Raw genomic sequence first — 26,056 nt, forward strand, 5'->3', positions numbered from 1 at the left:
CTGGCAACTGTTTTTATGCGAAGCATATTGCTAGAGGTAAACCACAGCCCTTCGTGACGGTTACACGCCGTGCAAAGAATGTGGAATGCTACGTCACACCACGTGATACGCTGACGTCACGACAGAGGACAGACGGGGGTCCATCTCGCGCCGTCGGCTGCGGTTGCACGCCGTGCGGACCACGTGGTATGGTGACGTCACACCACGTGGTACGCTGACGTCACGACAGAGGAGGGACGGGGGACCGGCTCGCGCCGTCGGCTGCGGTTGCACGCCGTGCGGACCACGTGGTATGGTAACGTCACACCACGTGATACGCTGACGTCACGACATAGGAGAGACGGGCAGTTTACGGAGAGGCTTTCCCATACGACCGTGTTGTTGCCGAAGAAATCAAAATTGTTGATTCCTTTAGCACGTCGGTGTTCTAAGAGCTTTTGCTTTGCGTACATATTCGCGTAGTGGCAATCGAGTATCGTTGGCCTGGGGGACGACATGTTCGTTGTGCGTGTCGGTAACACAGTTAGATTAGAGATGAACGAGTCATGCTATTACGTAGTTTTATGCGATGGGAAAACATTGTGGATTCCAAGTTTAAACCGTGTAAAAGCACGTGTAACCAAGGAAAGAAAAGTTTAGCCAAGTGTAACCATGGAAAGCCGAGTTTAGCAATCAATATGCTTCGCATCTGACCAGGCTTAACCAAGCTAAGCCTCAGCCATTTTTTTGTTAGCCGCAGTTACCAAGAAGAGCGAATAGCACTGCCGTTATACTGAACGCCATCGCTCAGCACAACCGAGCTTCGCACACGTGAAATGGCAGCGTACATATCACACGAGCCTAGGTTTGATCATCCAAAGAGCGAGAGTGAAGGTACGAAGCTACTTCAGCTGCTGCACCCTCGGAGCTGACGAGCACAGAGAACGCAACGCCGCCTCATGGCCGCGCGCCTACTCCGGCAGCCTTCGGAGCAGCCTGGTTACTTTTGACTCTACTCTGTATGTCTCTGTCTCAACTGACACTTGGTGGTGAAATGGGCCCGACGATAAGGACAAAGAACTCTTCTAATTCTATTCTGTACCGTTGAGTGATTGCACCCGCTATAGTTGCGCTCAAAAGCTCTTCCTGTGTCCATGTCCCGTGTGCTTTGCTTGGCATGAGGTTTTCAAACACCAGTTAATTCCTTGCCACGTACATGTGTCATGCAAGCCTTCCGCGTTTTCTTATAGAACAAAGAAGTTCTGCGAACGGTTAAGTAGGCTAAGAATATGCGAGCGTGTCTGTTGTGGCTGTAGGAAGACGGAAAACAAAATGCACTTGTCTGCTACTGGCTCTGGAGCTGAGCCACCTCCGCTGCCTCGTGTCATAGAGGTGGCTATGCTCGTGTGGAAAGAAGAGAAAATAAGGAAGAAAGGAAAAAGAAGAGGGAAGGAAACGCGCGCCGCAACAACAGCCGTCGTCCATCACCAGGTGGCGGGTGCAATGACGGCCTACAGCAGATAAAATTCGGTAGCTGGCTAGCCCCCGCCGTAAGCAGCGTTGACCTACCGTCCCAGCCTCGTGGTGCCCGGAACTGCCACCCTTCACCCTCCGCGCGGTATACGATGCGGTCGCATAAAGCCCGTAAACTGTTGCACTCAACGATTGTTTCTCAGGGCCGAGGGGGGCACGATTCACGACCCATGGGGCGGCGGCTCGAGCCCCTTGTCAAGCGTTTATCTTTTTAGCGCAATTATTTCATTTCTTGTTTTCACAGGTCCTACGTAACGCAGGTGGAAAGACGTCCCGTAATCACTGCTCGTACTTCATAATTCTTGCCAGATTAATTTATTCACGGTAGGTCACGTGGCTGGAACATCACGTCGTCGCAGATCAGCGAGAATTTCATTTCTACACGTTCGGGCTTTTTAAGGCGAAAGCCTTTGATTGATTGATTGATTTATAGGAAGGGAAAGGCGCGGTAACTCTCTCACCTGCTTTCTGTGGACTGATTTAACTGATTTATTTATAGGAAGGGAAAGGCGCGGTAACTGTCTCACTTGTTTTCTGTGGACACCTCAACCGCGCCGTAAGGGAAGAGAGGAAGGTGGGAGAGAAGGTGGATAGAGAGAAAGATGAGCCGTAGTGGAGGGCTACGGAGTAATTTCGACCACCTGGGGATCTTTAACGTGCGCTGACATCGCACAGCAAGATGAGCCGTAGTGGAGGGCTACGGAGTAATTTCGTTTCGCCTCCATCGAAACGCAGCTGCCGAGGTCGGGTTCGAACCCGGGTACTCCGGCACAGTAGTCGGGCGTCTTACAACTAACTGCACCACCCCGGTGCCTTTATTGGCTCATGCTGTCGTGGACAAAGTGTGTCCCGCTTTTGCAGCGTTCTGATTGGCCGAGGCGGGAAGCGTCCCTGCCGTCTGCAACGCCACACTTGAACGCGCGCCAAGGAACGCCACGCGACAGGAGTGCTGGTGCACCGTCCAAAAACACTTGCCGGAGAGTGTGTGATAGATACTGCGCCTTTCTTTTCCTGTAAACCAATTATACGTATCACTGCAACGAGTGCCGACAAGATGCTAACGATGGGAGGCGAATTATAGGATAGGAAGGGTAGGCTTTCTCCATTCTTCTCTTCAGAGAAATCTAAGAGACGCTCTAATTTTTTTTCAGCGAAACAGCACCCTAGTAAGCTATCGCGCTAAAACATAGTAGTACACAGTATTGCTTCGTGGTAAAATATATCGCACTAATTTGCGGATAATAAATATTGTTAGATCATCGGAATGATATGAATGATAATTGCCACCTGCGGGCAGGTCAAAACCACGAAATGGGAATTTTTAAAAATTCATTCATTCTGTAACAAAACATCAAACCGCAGAAAAATTAGGCACAATTAAATGACCTGCAAGGTGAGGATTGTTTTCTGTAGACACAGCAACCGCGCCGTAGGGGAAGGGAGGAATATGGGAGTGAAGGGGGAAATAGAGAAGGAGGAGCCGTAGTGGAGGGCTACGGAGTAATTTCGACCACCTGGGGATCTTTAACGTGCGCTGACATCGCACAACACACGGACGCCTCCGTTTCGCCTCCATTGAAACGCAGCCGCCAAGGTCGGGTTCGAACCCGGGTACTCCGGCACAGTAGTCGGGCGTCTTACCACTGCACCACCCCGGCGGGGCAATAATGCTAACAATTAGTTTATAGGAAAACTAAGGCGCTGTATCTGTCACACTTGTTTCTGCGGACACCTGAGCCGCGCCGTAAGGGAAGGGGGGAGGAAAGTGAGAGAGAACGAGGAAAGCGAGAAACAGAAGCCGTAGTGGAGGGCTACGTAGTAGTTTCAACCACCTGGGGACCTTTAACGTGCACTGACATCACGCAGCATACGGGCGCCTCTCCTTTTCACCTCCATCGAAATGCAGCTGCCGGCGTTCGGGTTCGAACCCGGGTACTTCGGTTCTGTAGACGGACTTCCTTGGTTGGTTTGGTGTTTTGGGAAAGGAAGGTGCAGTATCGGTCTCGCTTGTCGGTGGACACCAATGTTTACAACACAACAATGACACGCAATTCGAGGTATATGCCGTTTCCTCTACCTATAACAAACCATCCTCCAATTTGATTAGCAGATGCAGGCTAAGCAGGGAGTGAAATGGTGTGGCACCATCCTGAATGATTCGCAAAGAACGATTGGCCGCAATTTTGGTTCCAAATCGTGTGCGGGCGTAGTGGGGGAGGTGGTGAAGGGTGGCTGTTCCTGGTCCTACGGGGCTGGGACTGGTAGGTCAATGCCGCTTGCGATGGGGGCTATCCTGCCACCGAATTTTTATCTCTTCTGCCCCGCCGGGGTGGCGCAGTGGTTACGGCGCTCGACTACCGTTTCCAAGGACGCGGGATCGAATCCCGGCCTCGGCGGCCGCTTTTCGATGGAGGCGAATAGCAAGGCGCCCGTGTGCTGTGCGATGTCAGTGCATGTTAAAGAACCCCAGATGGTAGAAATTTCCGGAGTCTTCCACTACGGCGTCTCTCATAGCCTGAGTCGCTTTGAGACGTTAAACCCCACAAACCAAACCTTTTATCCGTTCTAGGTCGTCATTGCATCTGCGACCGCTTAGGTGGTGGACGACGGCTGTTGTGACTAGGGTGCTTCGATGCGCGCGCCCCCTCGTCCGCTCCGTGGAGGGTGGGGACATTCTTTGAAAGGGTCACTCTACCCTTTTTTTTTCGCATCGAGACACCCTAGTTGCGACGGACGTCTTTCTCTCCTCTTCTTTTTCTTTCTTTATTATCTCTCCTGTCCGCACGAGGCAGCGGAGGTGGCTCAGCTGCAGAGCCAGTAGCAGGCCCGTGCATTTTATTTTCCATCTTCCTACAGCAACAACAACCGGCTGACATTATTCCAGAGCATATGGGCTTCTCTTTCTCTGTTATTCTTTAACGCCTACTTTCCTCCCTCTCCTCACGACGCGGTTTAAGTTGTCTTCTCCCTTTCCCAACGACCAACGAGTCAACGCCAAAATGTTAACGGTGAGGCAACGGTTTGCTTAGTGCGGCACGCACGCGGAGTTTGCCATTTTACGTGTTCCCTCGTCGCCAGCCGTAAACGCACAAACCTGTAGTTATTCGAACAAAATCCCAAGCAATTCCTGCAGTTGCAGTGAAAAGGTGTCGCGTGACGGATCAGATAGGCGTCGTTCCAAGCGTGCGTCCGCCGTTAGCGTCGTCTGCTGCGCGATCTGGCGAGAAAATCAAGAACGGACAAACAGCTCCGGCCACGTTGCCCGAGGGTCCGCAAACACGCATAACCGTTGGAGTAGCGGAGTTTTACCTCTCGGAATACTGGATGGCCCTCTGTGTCGTGTATATAAGCGCACTCCGCGCTCGTTTTGACAGCAGGCCTTCGATCGAGTCCGCTCGCGCGATTTCCCTACGCAGCAGAGAGGCTTTTGAAGCGAGTACTAGCATCGCTGAAGCGAATTCTCGTGCCACGCGCGTTGTCTTGTTCACTCGCTTCTTCGGCACAGTGCTTCAAAATCCAATATGCAGTGACTTCAGAGAGGCCTGCACGAGCGTATACCTATACACAGGGTTGTGTGTGCTCTTCGTAACAGTTGCGTCAGCATCCGTGCAGCAGCATTACGACGATGCAGGCTGCGTTCGGCCCGGCGGTTTTGTCGACCGGGGCCCACGTGTTGAAAGAGCCGATAAGCCGGTAAGGCACCCCCTTCCCCGCCTGAAGAGTCGACGAGTATATAGACCAAAGGGCTGCCGCGGATTCGAGAAAAAGCGCAACGCGTGGCCTGTGCTGCACGTTTGAAAGGGCTGCTATATATAAATGGCACTTTCCAGCTATTTATCTCTGTTCTCCCGCGGCAGACATATATGGGCAATGCGGTAAGGAACTGCCAAATAGGGCTGAGAAAACAAACAAAAATTAGGGCGACGCTCAACTTCGCCTCAAATTGTAGTTGCGGTCCTCTCGCAAGAGCGGCCGAAATCTCAATGTTTTTCCCACACAATGCGCGCAAGGTATCAGCGCCTGCAAAACTTGCGTTAGGCTTCATGCACTCCCATGACAGACTGTCTGCACAATAACTCAACTCAGAAAACTTACCATTCCACGGAGAAACTGAGTCAGAAACGCAGATTTCAGGCGTTCACGTCTCACTTTGAGGCCAGCTTGTTGCGTCAAACTGGAGTTGTACTCGTATACGTGAGGGGCAAAGTTTGGTTTGTGGGGTTTAACGTCCCAAAGCGACTCAGGCTATGAGAGACGCCGTAGTGGAGGACTCCGGAAATTTCGACCACCTGGGGTTCTTTAACGTGCACTATCATCGCACAGCACACGGGCGCCTTGCTTTTCGCCTCCATCGAAAAGCGGCCGCCGAGGCCGGGATTCGATCCCGCGCCCTTGGGAACAGTAGTCGAGCGCCGTAACCACTGCGCCACCCCGGCGGGGTAGGGGCAGAGTGGCGGCCACAAACTTTTAGATGACAGCCCTATGCGTTGGAGCCAGCTTTCCCATTTGAGACCTTGTTTTGTTGGGACACGATGTCGCATTGTGACATCTTTCCTGTCTTCGGCTTTACAGCCAACTACACAGGAATGGTGGCCCATTCCAAACCAGAAGCAAAGCAGCAGCAGTTTGGTTGGTTGGTTGGTTGGTTCATGGGAAGGGAAAGGCGCAGTATCTGTCACACTTGCTCTGTGGACACCTGAACCGCGCCGTGAGGGAAGCGATGGAGGTGGGATTGAAGGTGGATAGAGAGAAAGGGGGGCCGTAGTGGAGGACTGCGGAGTAATTTCGACCACCTGGGGATCTTTAACGTGCGCTGACATCGCACAGCACACGGACGCCACTTCGTTTCGCCTCCATCGAAACGCAGCCGCCGAGGCCGGGATTCGATCCCGGGAACTCCGGCACAGTAGTCGGGCGTCTTATCACTGCACCACCCCGGCGGGGCCAGCAGTTTGGATCCCGAGATTTCAGTGTTCTGTTTCCATCGAGATGCGCGCAGAATTCTTACAATTCAGCAGTTTGGATCCCGAGATTTCAGTGTTCTGTTTCCATCGAGATGCGCGCAGAATTCTTACATTTTTTTTATTGCACAGTAATAACTAACGAATAAAAACGAATAAAATATCACTTCAAGAAACGATAGTTCTTATTTTAAAATCTATAAATGCAAAAAGTACAAGTGACGTCATACGGCCATGGCCAATGATAACTGACGTCGCACTGACGTCGCATGGGCTGGGCGGCTGAAAACGCACGGTGGTGAGTCGCCCTACTCGGCTCCGAGCGGCAGTTTTCAAAAGTTATTTGTAAATTATAGCTAGCACCCAGAGCTTTTCGAATATCATCTCAATGCTCACCAAGGCTATCTCTAAACACCTGTAGCATCAAAATACGACCGTAAATGGCGTTTCAGGGGCCTTTTAATTAATGCAAAATATTTGCATGATGTACCTTGGAAAATTGGAAAATTCTAAAATTTCTGGTTCACTTCAACACGTGGTTAGCCGTTGCGGCGTTTCCCAACGGATCTCATCGCAGCATCTTGCTCGTGACTTCGTTTCTCGATTGCTAAACAGATTTACTTCCAGCAAGAGAAATAGCGCGCTCAGTAATCTGGAGGCTTCCATGAGAAACAATGACAATATAGCTGACGGCCTTTGCGACTGACACGACGTGCTCTCATCATCGCCTTATACGGGCGGCGATGAGTGCACTGGAGAGGAAGCTGAGCGCCACTGCTGCGATCACTGCCACCAGGAAGTGTTCGCAGAAGTATAGGTCTTGATATCGGCACAGGAAATTCTGCGTGGTTCTGCAGTCGTCTGGAAACGATTCTAGCCTGCTCATTACTATAACGCAAACAGGTAAGCGAAAAATAGGGTGAAAGCCGTATTTCACCCTAGCTCGTTTTCATCCACTTCAGTAACCCCTCAGAATTCACCACTAACCCACTCTATTCAAACTTCAATCCCCCTTGTATAATTTATTGCAATACTTCAAAAAGCAACTTAATCCACTCTTATGAAGAGCACTCTTAATACATTGCTATCCGCCGTAATCCAAATTATTTATTTTTGTGAGGTCACTGGCTTTAAAATTTCATGCCGGTTCTAATTCGTCGCCCGATGTGATGACGTCACAGTCCTGCTTTTTTATATTGGTTCAGAGGAAGGATAAGGCGCAGTATCTGTCACACTAAAGGTGCTGTGGACACCTGAACCGCGCCGTAAGGGAAGGGAGGAAGGCGGGCTTGAAAGTGGAGCCATAGTGGAGGGCTACGGAGTGATTTCGACCACCTGGGGATCTTTAACATTGACATCGCACAGCACACGGACGCCTCTTCGAGAACGAAGAGGCGTCCGTGTGCTGTGCGATGTCAGCGCACGTTAATCCCCAGGTGGTCGAAATTACGCCGTAGCCCTCCACTACGGCTCCTGTGCGATGTCAGCGCACGTTAATCCCTAGGTGGTCGAAATCCGTAGCCCTCCACTACGGCTCCTCTTTCTCTCTTTCCACTTTAACTCCCACCTTCCTCCCTTCTCCTACGGCGTGGTTCAGGTGTCCACAGAAACAAGTGTGACAGGTACCGCGCCCTTTCCCTTCCTATGAACCAATCATCAGCTGCGATTTTCTGGTTGTTTTCGCTACAGATGATTCATATAAGTATTCCGACTACTGTGCCCCGCCGGGGTGGTGCAATGGTAAGACGCCCGACTACTGTGCCGCAGTACCCGGGTTCGAACCCGACCTCGGCGGCTGCGTTTCGATGGAGGCGAAACAAAGAGGCGTCCGTGTGCTGTGCGATTTCAGCGCACGTTAAAGATCCCCAGGTGGTCGAAATTACTCCTCTTCCTCTCTTTCCACTTTCACTCCCACCTTCCTCCCTTCCCTTACTGCGTGGTTGAGGTGTCCACAGAAAACAAGTGAGACAGTTACCGCGCCTTTCCCTTCCTATAAATTAATCAGTTCATATAAGTATTCCCGACTACTGTGCCCAGTGCTTCCTATAAATTAATTAGTTCATATAAGTATTCCCGACTACTGTGCTCAGTGCAGGGGTAAGACGCCCGACTACTGTGCCAGAGTATCCGGGTTTGAACCCGCGTTTCGATGGAGGGGAAACAAAGAGGCATCCGTGTGCTTTGTGATGTCAGCGCACTTACAGATACTAAGGTGGTCGAAATTACTCGTTGCCCTCCTCCGGCTCCTCTTTCTCTCTTTCCACCTTCACTCCCGCCCTCCTCCCTTCCCTTACAGCGCGGTTGAGGTGTCCGCAGAAAATGTGAGACAGTTACAGCACCTCTCCCTTCCTATAAATCAATCAGGTGTCACCTTAAAAGCCTCGAAACCAGCCCACTCGACTGTGCGAAAGCTCCGGGTAAACCAGTTATGCAGCTCAAGGGTCTTTACAGCAGTCAAGCAAATAAGTAAAAAAAACTGGTCAGTCCGATATCTCTCTTTTTTTTTAATAGGTTCACGCAAGCATTGTAGCCATCATTAATGACGAGGAGCCAGACGAGAACTTACAGACATTGCTGTTTTTGTTTATATGTGCAATCGACCGTGCGTGTGCAGCAACTTTCAGTAAGGCATTATAGATATTGGCTCGCACATTTTTCACTAACAAAGTACCATACTTTATTGGTAGCTTACCTATTTTTTAGTACTAGAAGCCATCACTAACATGCAGTAATGCGCGATATACTGTTAGGTTTTCATGAAAAATAAAAAGTAAATTGTGAAAAAGAGACAGCGCCTGAATTGATCTTTGCTAATGCTCGTAGAAACTATGTCTATTGTATGTGTGTCTAAGTATAGCATTCAACAAATGCTTGCACCAGTAGATCACACCACAGCAGGTAGTTTTTCTGCGTAAACACAGCACTGTAGTTGGATAAATTAACAAAAATATATGGATGCTCCACAACACTGTCACCGCACAACGTGGCAATAGTTTTCAGCAGAAATAATAAGAAATTCACCTTAATCGGCAATCTTGCTGCCCCCCTTCTAATCCTTCCACGCCATTTATTTCGCTGGATGAGCTAGATTCCGAGTCCAGAGAAATTATAATGGCATCCAGCTGCGTGTCAATTACTCCATCATGTTCCTATGCTTCTTCTTCAAAGCGTACAATATGGGCACAGACCAATTCTCTCTTGTAACGCGGGAGACCCCTTCGTTCACAAGTTTTTCTACTGCAGACAGAGTGAACATACTGTTGTTGGCAGCGACGTAGCATTTCACTTGGCTCCTCGCCAGCCCAATTGGGTTAAATTCACAATGATAAGGAGGCAGCCGGACTACGTCGTGGCCAGCACTCATTGCCAGGGCATCAATGCGGTACCCAGAATATCGATGTTTGCTTTGGTTTACAACCTGCAGCAGTTCCGCATTTAGCTAGTCGCCCGAAAACGGGATGCTTTTTTTTTTCTGTCAACCAAGATTCAATTACACTTTTTTGATTAAGCGAAGTTGGTACTTTTTCTAGTTGCACACTATGGTACGGAGTGTTATCCATCACTGTTACACTGTTTTGATCAATGTTCGACACTAATTGTTCCATGAACCACTTTTTGAATCGAGCAACATCCATTTCGGTGTGGTAATCGGCAGTTCCTTTTGTAGCGCGAAAGATCAGGCACGCGTTTTCTACGAATCTATTCTCACTGCCGGCGTGCACCATGATCAATCTGCTGCCTTTGCCGCTTGGTGCACGAAGTCCAGCTGTAAGGCCTTGGCGAAAGGCATCTTCCTTCACGCCACTGTGGTGTCTGTCCAAACTTTCTCTTTAACGTGGTCTGCGCATTAGTAAATGGTCCTGCAAAAGGAAGTGAAATTATGTGGCACGCGGTTTTCTATACAGTGAAGCATCCTCAAAACGCGACGGGGTCGTTTTTGTGAACAGGGACCTTCCCTTTTGGGTTGAGGGCCTTCCCGACAGTGTGCTCAAAGCGAAGCACTTCGTGTAACCAGGCAGAAACGTTATTCGCACTTCGGATTCATCTCAAATGCAGACAGCCACTACGCAGATGTTCATCAGATAAAATTACTGTCATATATATGGGTTCATTTAATAGTCTTAGGTATAGGTTAAGTCGGATATTTTTTCTGGTCTCTTAAAAAGCCGAATTAAGGAGTGCTTACTGCATTTAGCGGTGGTATCACAGCTCCACCCAGGTTTGTGCAGGTCCTTCCTGTATAAAAACTAGTATAAATTATTTAAGTTTTACGCATCATTTTAAGGAATAAATGCGCTAACAAAATATGGCATCTCTAGCTGATTTACACAGATCCCAACAGTGCCAACCATTTCTAAAATGCCTGTTTTTATGTAAGAACATACTACGCAGGGGTTCACATAATTGCTTGTGGCATACGCAGAGCCTCTCGCTGCTGGTGTTTCCCTTCCTGCCAGCGTCCAACCTGTTCTTCCCCGTGGGCTTCGTGGTGGCCGAGCGCATCCTGTACATGCCGAGCATGGGCTTCTGCCTCCTCGTCGCACATGGCTGGCACACGCTGCTCAAGAACCATGCCGACAGGTGGGTGCATGTGCTCTCCTTGCACGTTACTCAACATACGACATGTCCACACTTAATGGCATTTTTCAGGGCAGAACAAATAACTGAAAAAGATAGTCTCTTGTCAGGGACAGTGCTGTACTATTGCACCAGTATAAGTGGTCTACCTTTTGTGAATGTGGAGATCTTTTGTTTCATTTTAGTGAGGTTCTGCGTACTTGCATCATTATGATGTCCAGGTGTACACATATCTTTAAATAGCCACTAGATTCTCACCTCAGCCACTGTTCAGCAGCCCCATTTCTAGAAGGAAAATGGTTTATGGACAGTTTATTCAATAAACCAACTCTTGAAAAGTTCATTGCCAGAATAGCTAGTTTCTTGATATGACCCCCCTTTTGAACATTGCTATGTGTTTTTCAGTGACATATTTCAAATATCTTTTTTTTTTTTACATTTTTTTAAACTTCTGTCAACAGGAGTGGAGTAGTTAACCAGACTCAGTTGTGGAAATGCTGCACCAATTGCCCCAACGTTCATCATTGCACTAAACCTGCTATGTGCTGCTGCAAACAGGGGGTTATTTAAGAAATTATGCCGAGATTAAACTAAACTATTATTCTGCAGCAGCCTAGAGTGAGCAAGGTTACTGCCTCTATTCCTTCACTGAATGTGAGCTACGAAAGATGGCCTATGAAATCCAACCTCATCCCATTTTGTTTTCTATCCCTTTGCTGCCTACTTTTGCTGCATACGTGTGTTCTGCAAACATTCTTTAGCACTGCTGCAGGCACCATCCCAAGTGAACGGGACAAACAATAAAAAATTGCTTTCAAATCCTACTAGATTAATTGGGAATTTGCATAGCACCGTCATGTACACCATAAACCCACTGTAAGACCACAAGAAAGGTTTTGCCCACACTCCATGGGGATAGCTTGATCATGTTTGCTGTAATGTGTAGTACCATCAGCAACAGAGCTTTCAGTATGTTTGTACAGTAGAACCATGCTGACTTGCACTTTTTGTGAAGGAAGTGGGTTCGTATATACACAAGTTCTAACTACATCGAGCCACACGTGCACTCGTGATCTCGAGCTTGTGCTACTGCTGAATTTCTTTCACCACATGAGGCTCAGTTATGTTATGGTGCAAAGACATCTCAGCAAACAGAGTCTGTTTGTCGCAAGCACTTCAAGTGCATGGCCGAGAGGCGTGGCCATGTTGTCCTGTGCTATGCCTTGAAATGGTAACGGCATAATCGTACCCCAGCTGCAGCGTAACAACTCTAACCAAGCAAAGTGGGCAAGCTTTTTTCCTGACCGACTTCATTCAACATAAGTGTATTTAGGAATGCTAGCATCACAACACAAGATTATATATTCCCATTTAGGAGTCTCGGCCAAAGCGATATTGATTGAAGCAAAAAATAAAACTGGAACGGGGCTTTTGCAGCATTCTTCACAATTTTACTTGGAAAAATTTCCACTAATGCTAACAATACAAAATTTCAATAATTTTCTTTGCTAAACTCTGAGTATAATTTGGCACAATAAATAAATTATGCAGACCTGTCTGAGAGGTACAACTGCCTAAAGTCTTCATGCAGCATGTGTTGCCATATTTAAAAAAGTCTTTTATGTATTCATATTTTTATGCTGTTTCTCCGTGTTAGAGAAGGCTTCTCCAAATTTAATTTTGTCCTACGTCGAAGTCAGCTCAAGAATATTCCTGCCCATCACTGCAGACTGCTGCATATTACTGTGCTCATCTGTTATTTCATTCCAAAATTCAAGGAAAGATCCATGTTTTCATACTAATGTTGCTGTTAAATGACTGGAGACATTGAATGTGAAAAAGCTTCTAGTTTGGCATAGAACAGGACAGATTCAGCAACTAACGGTCATGACATATGTACTTAGTTCACTTTTCTGGTTATCCTGCACAAAACTAAACTATTACCACAAAACAGTAATAGCATGTAAACCCCAGCACAACTCGCGGTAAATAAAATTAAAATGCTTGAATTTGGGCATGGATAAGATGTTAGCAAACTAGCTGCACAAAGAAAGTGTACCGAATCCTATTTCATTTGATTCATATTTTAAACTCAAGTTAATTGAGAAGTACATTTGAAAAAGGAAGGGCTAAAGAAAAAAAAGGGTAAGCAACTATATAAATTTGGAACGATGACCAGTACTACAGATTAGATTCAAAATTTCAAGCTAACCTCTGACGATGGTAAACACACATTGATACAAAAATGAAAAATACAAAGCTGACGATAATAAATAGATATTTAATATTAAGCAGTATGATAGACCTTCACAATTTCATGTCGTGCCACCACAATTAAAATTTCAATTTTATCCAGGTTAGCATCTTTGTGATATTACTCACTGTCAGTTTTGGTTCTAATTAGTGTTGCTATGGCTCCTTCTCACAAAGGAATATGACAGAAAAAGTGTTTATAGTAGTTTATGCTGTTTAATATCCTAAAGCTGCTTATGCTATTTGAGATGCCGTATGGAGGGTACAGGAGAATTTTGACTGCATGGAGTTCTTAACATGCTCTGAGATCGTGCACTGCACAGAATTTGGCTCAAGGGAATAAGAGGAGCTTTCGCGAAGAGTTGCATGACTACACAGTTAGGGAAGCGCTATAATCGAGTTGGGTGTTTTGATCATTCAACAACTCTGCAAACTGCAGAGGTGGTTCAATTGTAAAATATGTTACCTTTCGATAACGTCGCCAAGAGCAATCACCAGTTACTCTTCTGTCTGGTTCAAGTGTTTCTATAGTGTGCCCTTCCTTTTCTGAAAGGTGGAGCCATAAAACGTTGAAGTGCAGCGGGCTTAAATGTAGTTGAGGACCTCAAATATCCATACAGCTTTACCATTTCACATTGTGGTTCTTGCATCACACATGGAAATTATCTGTTCACCCCTTTTTTCTCCCCCAGTCGGCTTATCAAGAACTTCTTGTGGTTCGGGCTCCTCCTGCTGCTCACGACGCACTCCGTGAAGACGTTTGTGCGCAACTACGAATGGGAGTCCGAGTACAGCATCTTCATGGCGGGCCTCAAGGTCAACGGACAGAATGCCAAGCTGTACAACAACGTGGGCCACGCCCTGGAGGGACAGGGGGACTATGCCCGGGCACTCGAGTACTTCCTCAAGGCAGCCAGGTACATGGACACCAGTCGGCGCCTTGCCACTTGTCTTCAGTGAACTGCAGGGAGTCACTTTTATGTGCATAATATCAATGTGTTACACACCAAGTCATAGTGCCACCGGTTTCCACACGATGGCGTGCAAAGCATTGAAGAGTCCGATTTATACCATGCTTAATGCAGCCTTGGGCTCCCATTACATGCTTGACCGTTCTAACTCTGGGGCTCCCGATCTTGCACGTAGCAGCCTAGTTTGTGGAGCTAAAGCAGCTCCAGCTCGCACTGGGTTAATTGAAGGGATATGGGGGAGACCTTTGCTCCACAGTGGGAGCAGTCAGGCTGATGATGAGGGTGGCTTTAAGTTTTCTTATTAATAAGATATAGTCAGGTGCAGTAATTGCCGCACAGAATTGCTCCTGGGAACGAAAGTAGTCTGCTGTTAAAGCTTTCCTATTTACCCATCCCTTTCCTTTCTTTTTTTTGGAGGCTAAAAGCAATGTTAGTGCACGTTAAAGAACCCCGGGTGGCCGATTTCCAGAGCCCTTCAATTTCCAGAGCCTTTCATTAGCCTTAGTCGTTTTGGGATGTTAAACCTCATAAACCGACCAACCTTTTTACCTGTCTAAAAAGCCAACTGTCAGGCTAAACTTAGAAGTTGAATAATTTCATTTCTTCTTGCTTGTTTGGTATAGTCAAATGTCAAAAATTGATTTCACTTATTGTTCAGCAGAGTGATACACATGCCATGTACCATGGCCGGTAGTCGGCAACCGCAGTTTATTTATGTTGTATCCTCCCGTAGTGCAAGTTACCAGCTCAAATTAACCAGTGAAACGTGCACTACGGGACCACAGAAATTAACCATTTATTAGTGGTTTAGAATCAGCAAAGTTAGAATTGTTTAAGGTTCACTTATTTATAACAGTAGTTGAAACCATTCATCAACAATCAGCCTAAATTAGTTGTCTGTATTGGTACATCATTCTTTTATACATTTTTTGCTGGTGACTGTTCCTTTTTTGCATTTTCTTTGACGTTGGACGCGCCGTCGAATCAACATTACTATTGTGAGAAGTGAAAGAACTGATTTTCTAACTGATTTTAGAGGCTCCAAAGGGACTGGGTGCTTACGCGTGTTTGGCAAGAAAAGCAGCAGTCATGAATGAGCTACACATATTTAACTCATCTCTGTTGGCATACAGGAAGGTCATCATGCTACAATTAGGTTATTACACTTTTGCTAAAAAAAGATGTACAATTGGAAGTAACCCAGAACAGAACTTGTAGCTGGCAAAGTCGCAGGAGACTTATATCAGTGGAAAGGAACACATACAATGATGAAATAAGCAGGAGGAAAGACATGACGGGAGTCGGGGAAGCAAATTAAGAAAGGAAAATGGCAAACAGAAATGAGAGCAGATCAGAGACACAACTGTAGTACACTAAAAAGATTTTAAGGTTCCCACCCATTATGTAACACTGATTCTTTTATAGTAAAACCTCGTTACAAGAGACACTCAAGGGACCTGAAAAGATGTCTCGTAAGCAAGGTCTCTTGTAACCAAAAATTCTAAAAGCACTGTGTTCATCAGTTTACTGCACATCAACATATAAATGCATTTACACGCATTAACAGGAAATTGTTCAGGAAAGCTTAAAGAAGTTATTCATACAAGTATGTATTTTTGTGAGTGCAGAGTGTGTTCCTTCCCAAATTCTGGAGGTAAAGCACTTCACTTCGCAACCTTTCCTATTGCTTTAATACCTTTGAAACACTCTTACTTGCTTGTCACCCTCAGATGCTGACACTTTTCCTCTAAAACGTCCTCATAGTCATCCTCTATGGCACATGTGCCATTACTTGTGCGAGAATTGCACAGTCTGTAAGCTCTTTGGGAGCATACAAGATCCACATCTGCAAATACGAATTCCTCAAAAGATTCTAGTACCTCAGAAGTCTCTTGGATGCTGCTTTCCACAGTATCCATATATGGGCCCTCTTACATCATGTCAAGGCAATGTCATCAGCAAATCGCAGATTACTGAGGTATTCTCCATCTACCCTTATCCCTAACTGCTCCCATTCCAAGTCTCTGAATACTTCCTCTAAACAAGCTGTGAATAGTACTGGGGAGATTGTGTCTCCTTGCCTAACACCTTTCTTTATGGGAATTTTGTTGCTTTCTTTATGCAGAACTATGGTTGCTGTGCAGCCACTATATATATCTTCCAGCACTTTCACGTACAGCTCGTCTACCCCCTGATTTCGCAATGCCTGCATCACCGACAAGGTTTCAACTGAGCCAAATGCTTTTTCGTAATCAATGAATGCTATGTATAGGGGCTGGTTATATTCCGAGCATTTTTCTATCACCTGATTGATGGTATGGATATGATCGATAGTAGAGTACCGTTTCCGAAACCCTGCTTGATCCTTTGCTTGATTGCAGTCTAAGGTTGTCCTGATTCTATTAGCGATTACCTTAGTAAATACCTTATACGTAACAGACAGTAAGCTGATTGGTCTGTAATTTTTAAGGTCCTTAGAGTCCCCTTTCTTGTGAATGAGGATAATGTTTGCATTTTTCCATGGTTCCGGTACCGTCGATGACACCAGGCACTATGTATACAGGGTGGCCAGTTTTTCTAGCACGATATCCCCCCCCGTCCTTCAGCAAATCTGTAGTTATCTGATCCTCTCCAGCTGATTTCCCCCTTTTCATAGTTTCTAGTGCTTTCTTGACCTCGTCCTTCGTCACTGGTGGAACGTCTGACTGTTTTTCCCTACCGCCAATCTCATTACGGTCCTGACTACTTTGGCTACTGTAGAGATCTGTATAGAACTCCTCGGCTACTTTGACTATCTTGTCCATATTAGTGATGACATTGCCCGCCTTGTCCCTTATCGCATACATCTGGTTTTTGCCTATGCCCAATTTCTTCTTTACCGCTTTAAGGCTTCCCCCGTTCTTTAAAGCATGCTCAATTTTCTCCATGTTATACTTCCTTATATCGGCCACCTTGCGCTATTGATTAGCTTTGATATGTCGGCCAATTCGATCTGGTCTGTTGGATTGGAAGCTTTCATACTCTGGCGTTTCTTAATCAAATCTTTCGTCTCCTTAGACAGCTTACCGGTATCCTCTCTAACTATCCTACCACCTACTTCTACCGCGCACTCAGTAATGATATCTCTGAAGTTATTGTTCCTTGCCTCTAGGGTAATGTCGCCATCTTCAGTTAGAGCTGAATACCTATTCTGTAGCGAGATCCTGAACTCTTCTGCCCTCCCCCTCACCGCTAATTCGTTGATGGGTTTCTTTCTTACTAATCTATTGCGTTCCTTCTTCAGATTTAGGCTAATTCGGGACCTCACCATCCTGTCTACTTAAGGCAGGTAGTAACCGCAGATCCGGACCATGAAAAGGAAATAACAAGAAGAATAAGATTGGGATGGAGCACATTTGGCAAGCACTTGCAGATTATGACTAGCAGCTTACCGGTATCGCTCAAGAGGAAAGTATACAACAGTTGCATCTTGCCTGTACTCACCTATGGGGCTGAAACGTGGAGGCTAACCAAGAGAGTTCTACTTAAGTTGAGGACAACCCAGAGGGCTATGGAATGAAAAATGGTAGGGGTAACATTAGGAGATAGAAAGCATGCAGAGTGGGTCAGAGAAATAACTCAAGTTACCGACATTCTAGTGGAAATTAAGAAGAAGAAATGGACATGGGCAGGACATGTAGTGCGAAGAGAGGATAACCGATGGTCGCTGAGGGTAACAAACTGGATTCCAAGGGTAGGAAAGCGTAGCAGGGGGCGGCAGAAAGTTAGGTGGGCGGATGAGATTAAGAAGTTCGCAGGGGTCAAGTGGATGCCGCTAGCACAGAACCGGGTTAAGTGGAGAAATATGGGAGAGGCCTTCACCCTGCAGTGGGTATAATCAGGCTGATGATGATGATGACATCATCTTATCATATTTAAAGCCTGTTTGTCTGAAATGGTTTTTCACAGCTTCACTTCTCAGACCATTCCAGATACCTGAAATCACATGAACAGCAAACTTCACGTCAATTACTATAGTACAGCCGAGAAACAGACGTTCTACCAACCTTGTTTTGTGCAGCAACTTGACTGAGTGCATAATGCCTTTGTCTATTGGTAGAAGGTAGGGTGTGGAGTTGGGAGGGAAAAAATAACTGGTGGCTTTGAGTACGAGAACTTTGGTGCTGCAAGAAGCATTGTCTGCAAAGAGAAAGACATCAGGATTCTGAGCTTTCAACTTGTGATTAAATTTTAAACAATTTGCTTCGTAGGTGACAGTAAGTCGATGCCAGTGGCTGAAACAACAGGGTCGTTTTGGCTTTCCAATCATTGGGAAGCACTCCTCAGTTCCTGACATATACAACAAAAAGGATGCTGATATGGAGCAGAATTTAGCATAGGGAATCTGTACATCATGTACGAGTTGGCACGCTTCACCTACATTGTATGAGCACACCTGGGTTGTGTCTCTTCTAAATAGTGAAGAATTTACTCCAGGGACCTGCAAAAGTTGTGCTTAGTAACCGAGTGTCTTTTGTAACCATGTCTCTTGTATGCAATGTTGTTAACATGGCAGACATAGGAAAACCAACCAAGCAATTTTCAAATGTCTCTTATAACCAAGTGTCTCTTGTAACAGTGTCTCTAGTAGCGAGATTTAACTCGGCAGACCCTGAATATTTGGCATTTGGAATGAATATTTGGCAGACCCTGAGTATTTGGCAGACCCTGAAACTGATTCAAATAGCAAGCATACATTTAATTTGTATGTGACTTCTTCCTCAAAAGAGGCCTGCAGACCTATCCCAACCAGTGGTGAAACTTTACTAGAAGTAAAACAGGAATGTACATTTTTTGGCAAAACACTTGACAGAAAAATCACATTGCTACTTCACATAGTGACACTCCGAAAGAAAGCCTCCTACCTCTGAACGTTCTCAAAACTTATTTTCACAGAAATATTGGAGCTCTCGTGGAACATGCGTTTCACACATTTATTGCTCTTTGGTACGCTTTTCCTTCGGTTGGGCAGTGTATGTTTCACCAAGATGGGGCATACCTAAAAAGACTAAATCTGTCACATAACTGAAGTCTGCACCTTTCATAGGGTGCATACAGAACATCTCTTTATATAGACAAAACCAATATATGTGAAAGATGTGATCAGCTAACAGTAGGGCCGCATTTCATTCTTGTCCAGTAAGATCAAGACATAAAGTTTTTGAAAAATTCTTTCATGTTTTATAACGTGCATATCTCTTTTGATCCAACATTGCTTTTATGGGAAAATGCCTTTATCGATCTGTCGTGTATTTTAATGTTTCAGAAGGAACAAATGTATAGCTCATTGCATACAATAACAAAAAGAAAAAGTGCTTACCCCCTGCTTGGCACATGGCAGTCTGGGCTGATTATGTGTCATAGAAAGCCAACACAACATAACTGGTGTATGAATCTGTGTGCACATGGCACCTGCCTCATCCGAATTTAACACAGCAATGTTCTATCATTTCTTTCCACTGCTTGGCTTAGCCTGCATTTGCACTCACAACTGTGGTTGTAATGATAATCAACAAGCTGACCAGACCGTTTTCCTGGCCACCCTTCTAGTGTTCAGCCGGATGACATTGGTGCCCACATGAACGTCGGTCGCACGTACAACAACTTGCTCATGTTTGAAGAAGCAGAAGCTGCCTTCCGCAAGGTGATCACTTCAAATCTTTAGACTTTCACTTACATTGCATGCTTTAATTTACAGCCCTTTAATTTTCATCATGTGGCCAGATTTCGTAATACTGAACCAGAGCAGCTAGCCTCCAGCATATCTAGCAATGTTCCACACAAAGAATTTTTTCCTTTTCAAAAAAAGTTTTGGTTAATATTTTGCCTGAAGGAAACTAAAATCTTCACAGGTTTTAAAGAATTGTAGTAATCATCGGGCAAATAGAGAAAAACTTTCTAGTTGAAGACATTGGTTGAATAACCTAAGTATTTTCGATGTGGTGCTGCCCTAATGGAAGATTTTCAAGTGGCTAATTGTTTTCTACATTACTGCGTAATGATACAAGCCTGCAATCACCAGCAATGGACATTTTGATAGCTTTAGGAACCAGACTAGTGCTCAGATTGGTGCAATTGCCAGTTATCTCGCGTGCAATTGTTTTTCTTCCTTTTGCCACTTTTGTTGCCACAGGCCAAGGACCTGCTGCCCCGACCAAAGCCAGGCGAGCCGTACAAGGCCCGAATTGCACCAAATCACCTGAACGTCTTCCTCAATTTAGCCAACCTCATATCACGCAACAGCTCACGCCTCGAAGAGGCTGACGGCGTAAGTTGATCTCGCATTTTCTCATTTTTAAGCCAACTAAAGGGATGAGGGGCTTCTTGAGTGCAGGTTGCCATTAAAGCGGGATGTGGGGATCGAATCACATAAATTGCAAAAAAGTTGACTATTGAAAACTTAGCTTTTCTTATAATATAAGTGCTCCGAACAAACATACGGACAACGTAATGTACAGCTTTTGTCAAAAATATATGGCCCGAGGGTTTTTCTTCTAAGCCCCGTAATGGGACTCGTACCGCAACTCTGGCGTTCATAATCTCCAAGATGATAAAACTCGTCCTCATTCTGCTCTAGCTTGCATTCATATTTCAGTATTGCTACCAGAAACCGCGTTACAGGGCTTGGAAGCGAAACTATTGGGCTGTATATTTTTGACAAAGACTGTACATAAGCAATGTTTGCTAGTTTAGAACTTTGAGGCTTATTTTTCTTAGAAGTTTGTTTTGAGCATATTACCTTGCTCGTGCAAAGCATAGCACTGCATCGGATGCACGGATTTGAATGCCATTTGTTTTGTTGTAATTGCTGACACATGCTTTATATCAAGACAGTCTCATATTTACCATTCTGGTTCACATTTTTTTATTAGCAAGTAATTAAGCCCGCATTTTTTTTTTAATTGAACAGTAATTAGGCCACGATTCATTCTAAATGTTAGGAGAAGCTGCATACTGCTCCCTTTAAAAGAAAAAAAGAACCAGGAAACTGAAAAGGAAATTAGGAATGTTTTGATTTCGAATCCACTTCTTATTAAATATTAAAACCATTTACAGACCCACAGCCAGTGTTGTAATCATGCTAGCCTTTCCATGAGCAAGCAAGTTGTAAACAACATGTAAAATATGATAAAACAAAAGCTACTGAAGATGTCACAGTGAAACATAATATCCGACTTTTTGTTGTTATTTCAAGTCAGTGCACTAATTTGCATCGCACTAAGTCGAAAAATGAGAATGTTGCCTCCGATCTCACCATCCCCTTTAAGCCAATTGATTTGCAGGAAACTAGTGAGAATATGAAGAATTGCTGTATATTCCTAATTTTTTTAAGGTATTCTGGTTAGAAATATTGCAATTGTTTGTACAATGGACAACTTGCTGAATTACAGGGAAGCTGACTTTCAGCAATATTTTTTTTTCTAACCAGGAACCTTTATTCACTGACTACGTTTTGACCTCCTGCTCTGCACACGAAAGCTGTCAGAGTGAAGGGAGATGACTCAATCGCCCTAAGCTGTATATTCATTTTGAAAAAGAGATGAGAAGGACATCCCTTAATCTGCATAAACCAGCATCTGAGGGCTACCGTCAGCATCTATGATTGATTGTAAAGTACAGCGATTGACAAAATAGAATGAGCATTCCCTTCAAGAGTACCTGCCTCGATTTTGTCCTCGCATTCTTGGCTCCCTTGATCTGGACTTAACAGGGGGGCATACAAATAATTGTTGTGCTAAGCTACAGTCCAGTGAAAATTTTGAATTCACATTTTAGTGAACTGCTGTGTCCTGCTGACGGTTTCCCTCTCAGGCAGATTAAAGGACACCAAAGAGAAAAATGAAGTGGGCTTGTATCGATAGAATGCCAGTTCCTGGTTACAAAAAGCCACTCTTTACTAAAAACAGCTAGTAAAGAGGAAGAGCAGGAATGCAGAAATCACCGCCACAGCCGAAATGGCCGAGGCTCGCAACTACAAATCACATGACGCGCAAGGAATCCCAGAGGCTGACAAATGCGAATTACGATGACCGTTTGAATGCGGTAGTCGTCTTTGTCTCAAATATGATACCATGCTTTTATCACATGTAAACGACGGCAAAAAGATGAAAAGACAACGTAAATGTTGCAAGGCAAATATAAAAATATACTCATTTAGTCCACTTCTCGGTAGATGCCGCTAGTCTCTCAGCTAACACGGCGCTACAGGCGTCCACTTCAGTTTTGGTTATGTTCCGGCTCAGGCACTTCGTGCGTGCTTGGATAGTTTGGTTTGGGCCTGGAGCGCCTGAAATACGAGCTCAGAGCAGCAGATGCGCCTACCTTAAGTGCGTATCGAATGAAGGTCATGACTCATCACGCACCTGAGAACTATTGTCCACTCCCCGCGCACCAGCAATCACGGAGTCTCCTCTTGCGTCATAGTGTGCATTATCCAACCCTACTACATAGTAGGACAAAACAGTTTGAATTGAACCGGCGGGAACAAAAAAAAGCTCAACTTCTTATCGCAATATCTCAGCAATAATTTGATTTTTTGCTGCCGATGTGCAGCGACAGTGTCACCAAATGCCATTTATTAGATTTTGATAGCATATTTGGGTGTCTTTAGTGTCCCTTTAAGAAGAACCTGTTCCCTTCCAAAAAAGAAAGCCAGAATATTGTCTGTGGATGATTGTTCAGTTGAAGAAATTGCTTTTGCGAGTCGGGATTTTTCCAGTTCAACAAGTTGTTCATTCGTTTTTCGTGCATTCTGATGCATTCCAGGGTACGCAAATGAACATCCTTGGTACTGCACTGCCGCTACCGACTCGCACAACAAAACATTCAGGGGATGGAAATGCAAAAAATAGTGCAATTGTCACCCTCTTCTTATCGCAAAGCAAAAACCATGACCGAGTCTTCCACCAAATGAATATACCTTGATGCAGGCTGTTCTTGTCAATTTTTTTCAAGTCATTCAATTGTTCAAACATTTTTCGTGGCCTCTTGAAGCTGGAATCAACGAAATTTTACTGCACTTATCTGAACGATAGATTAAGAATGCATCAGTACCACTTGGCATCTGTGTGTGTATTTTCACATACATTGCCCAGGTTGGTCCCGTCAGCCCATATCACAAAGATTGCAGCAATGCACAGCACAACTAGAAAGGCAACTTAGCTAATAAGTACACAGTGAGGCATGTGAAGCTTAATGATGACTAGGTGCGCCTTTGGCCTATTGTAGGAGACAAGATTCTGTTGATGCAGCTATTGTATGTTATCATCAGATTTCATGTTGATGAATTCATTTCTTTGAGTGTATTTTCCAAGCAATGTTTCGTTACCTGTCAATTACAAGTCAGTATACTATAATGTGTCTTCTCTTCATTCTGATATTTTTCACTTTTTAGCAGCAACAAGCCACAATTTGTGTATCAGTGTTGGTACATATTCACCAGGCAGAAACAGAATGTAATGTAATTTGGTGCCTCCTCCAGTCCTTCTTCCTGTCGCAATGCTCACATTATAATATTCAGAAAAGCAGGACCGCAAAACAAGTTTACCCTTGAACAATAACTTTCTTTAAGCTTCTTTAACCGCACCATCGGTGCCATGTCCGTGGACGTGATCTAAACAAGAGTCTATGCATTGATTTAGTTCCTGGTCATCACTCCTTGAGTTGATTGTCTATTGTCACCTTTTGATTTGTAGCACATATGGTTTCTATGCAGTTGTACCGCCAGGCCATCAGTATGCGTGTTGACTACATCCAGGCCTACATAAACAGGGGAGACATCCTCATCAAGCTGAACAGGTACAAATGAGCGTCGCCCATTTTTAAGCATCACCATACACTTTATTCTCAGGTTGTTTTCAGGTTTTAAAGGGTTCTGAGTAAATTCAGAAGTAAAGCAGTTACTTTTTTCTGTGTTCCGTTGTTAAATGCCAGTACTGTATTCTTGAGCGAGGCTTAGTCCAAGAGTCTGTTAATTGACTTCATTTCATCTGCCTATCTTTTAGCCAGCAAGAAATCCCTTCCTTTGATTTCTAGCTCAAATCAACGATAATTGTGGGTGGTTAAAAACGAATCATTTTTTATGCCCTGTGTACATCTCCATTTCTCCTTTTTCAGGACAAGAGAAGCGCAAGAGGTTTATGAACGAGCACTCGAGCTGGATGCCACAAACCCTGACATCTTTTACAACGTGCGTTGTTCCTTCCACTATGACAATTTTTTATGTAGGCGTGGTTTCACAAAGCACTCAGTGTTACAGTTTTCTGTAGCTGCTTAACTAAGTTCAGGTAATAGTCAAAGGTGTTTCAGTAAGAAAGCTGGCAGCTCTGACCACCACTGCCTCCTAGCCTCAATCGTACCAGAAGAATCGGCAAATGATAACAAAGTGAGGCAGCACAATCCATTTGGCCTATATTGAACTTTGTTGCAATCCACTGGCCCTACACACGGCCAGTGAAATGCCAACAATTTCCAATATTGGGCCAATGGATAAGCATGCATTGTGATCTCAAATACTTCAATGAAGGTGGGCTGACCAGCTTGTGATTTATTGCTCACACGATATTGGATGTGGCAAGGTGCTTTTTAATAGTTAAAGCGGTATGTGTTAGTGTTTTGCAAATTCTGTCCCTTCCATGCATGGTCTATCACATCACAGAGCAGCAAGTTGGTTTTGCGAAATTATTTGGCAGTCAGCAATATATACCCAATATTATAATAAGTGATAGGAAAATGTACATGTAATGAACCCTTATATCATATATGTGTCTGGGAAAACCTCATTTCCCTTAGTTAAAATATCAACAATCTCACAAACATCATATGACTAGAGAATTGAGGAAGCTTGTGCATGTGAACATGCTAGAAAGTATATGTACCATGGGCACCGTGCAGTGACCATAACATCCACAGAAGAGGCAAGGCAGTATAACCATTCTTTATTATTCAGCGTGAGTTTAAAAGTATTCACAGGGATAGAATGAGAGGAGTGTACAAATGACCGTTTTAGAAGAGCACTACCTTAAAAAAGAGTCTTTGAAAGCAACAAGACTAAGCAATTACTGAAGATCTGGACTTTGAGAAAGAAGTTGCGTGGACATTAAGACTCGACAGGCAATGTCCGGTTATGAGTAGCAGATTACCGATGTCTCTCGGAAGGTAGCCGGTGTATGGCAGTTGTGTCTTAGCAGTACCTGCTTTGGGGACTGAATGAATACCAAGAAGATAATAAAAAAAAACTTAATATTAAATTAGGACCTGGACAATGCAAGTAGATGTGAAAAGGAAAATGGTAAAAGGAATTTCAAGGAGCAATAAAAAAAAAAAAATAGCCTGAGGACATGTAATGAGAGAAGCAGCCTAGAATTAAGTACACTTAAGTAAGAAAATTCGTGATGGGCATAGTTTACACAGGAGAGGGTTAGTTGGAGATCATTGCGAGAGACCTTTACCCTGATCATAGTTTAACTGGGGCTCATTTGACTCCTGTCATAACCATTGTCGGCATAGTTGTTCGAAATTTACCTCATTCACCACGCCTGTCTTACATATTGGTTTCAAGGCAGCTCTCTTGAAGTACCCGTTTCTGCATTTCTAGGCTCACACTGTAGTGCCACACCATTTGATAATGCACTGATAAACCATTTTCATTAGCTCCAAGCTGAGACTCGACCTGGAACTGCAGTTGATTCTGATGTGTGTCAACTGCTAGGCACGCATTATTCCCGCAAAATTTTGAACCTT

At 44.8% G+C, this 26,056-nt stretch overlaps 1 protein-coding gene across 3 annotated transcripts in view; it reads left to right on the plus strand.

Annotated features, from left to right (window-relative positions):
• Tmtc3 (Transmembrane O-mannosyltransferase targeting cadherins 3) overlaps positions 1–26,056 on the plus strand; it is a 329,866-nt gene that overhangs the window by 288,969 nt on the left and 14,841 nt on the right. For all 3 annotated transcript variants that reach the window (XM_084602460.1, XM_084602461.1, XM_084602462.1), the window contains 6 exons: positions 10,897–11,054; positions 13,997–14,221; positions 19,865–19,958; positions 20,448–20,582; positions 24,030–24,112; positions 24,431–24,503. In XM_084602460.1, coding sequence (XP_084458586.1) covers positions 10,897–11,054; positions 13,997–14,221; positions 19,865–19,958; positions 20,448–20,582; positions 24,030–24,112; positions 24,431–24,503 — 768 coding nt within the window. The remainder of the gene's footprint in view (positions 1–10,896; positions 11,055–13,996; positions 14,222–19,864; positions 19,959–20,447; positions 20,583–24,029; positions 24,113–24,430; positions 24,504–26,056) is intronic.

This window comes from Amblyomma maculatum, chromosome 4 (genome assembly GCF_055883805.1).
Source record: "Amblyomma maculatum isolate TAMU_Amacu chromosome 4, ASM5588380v1, whole genome shotgun sequence".
Taxonomy (NCBI): Eukaryota; Metazoa; Arthropoda; class Arachnida; order Ixodida; family Ixodidae; genus Amblyomma; species Amblyomma maculatum.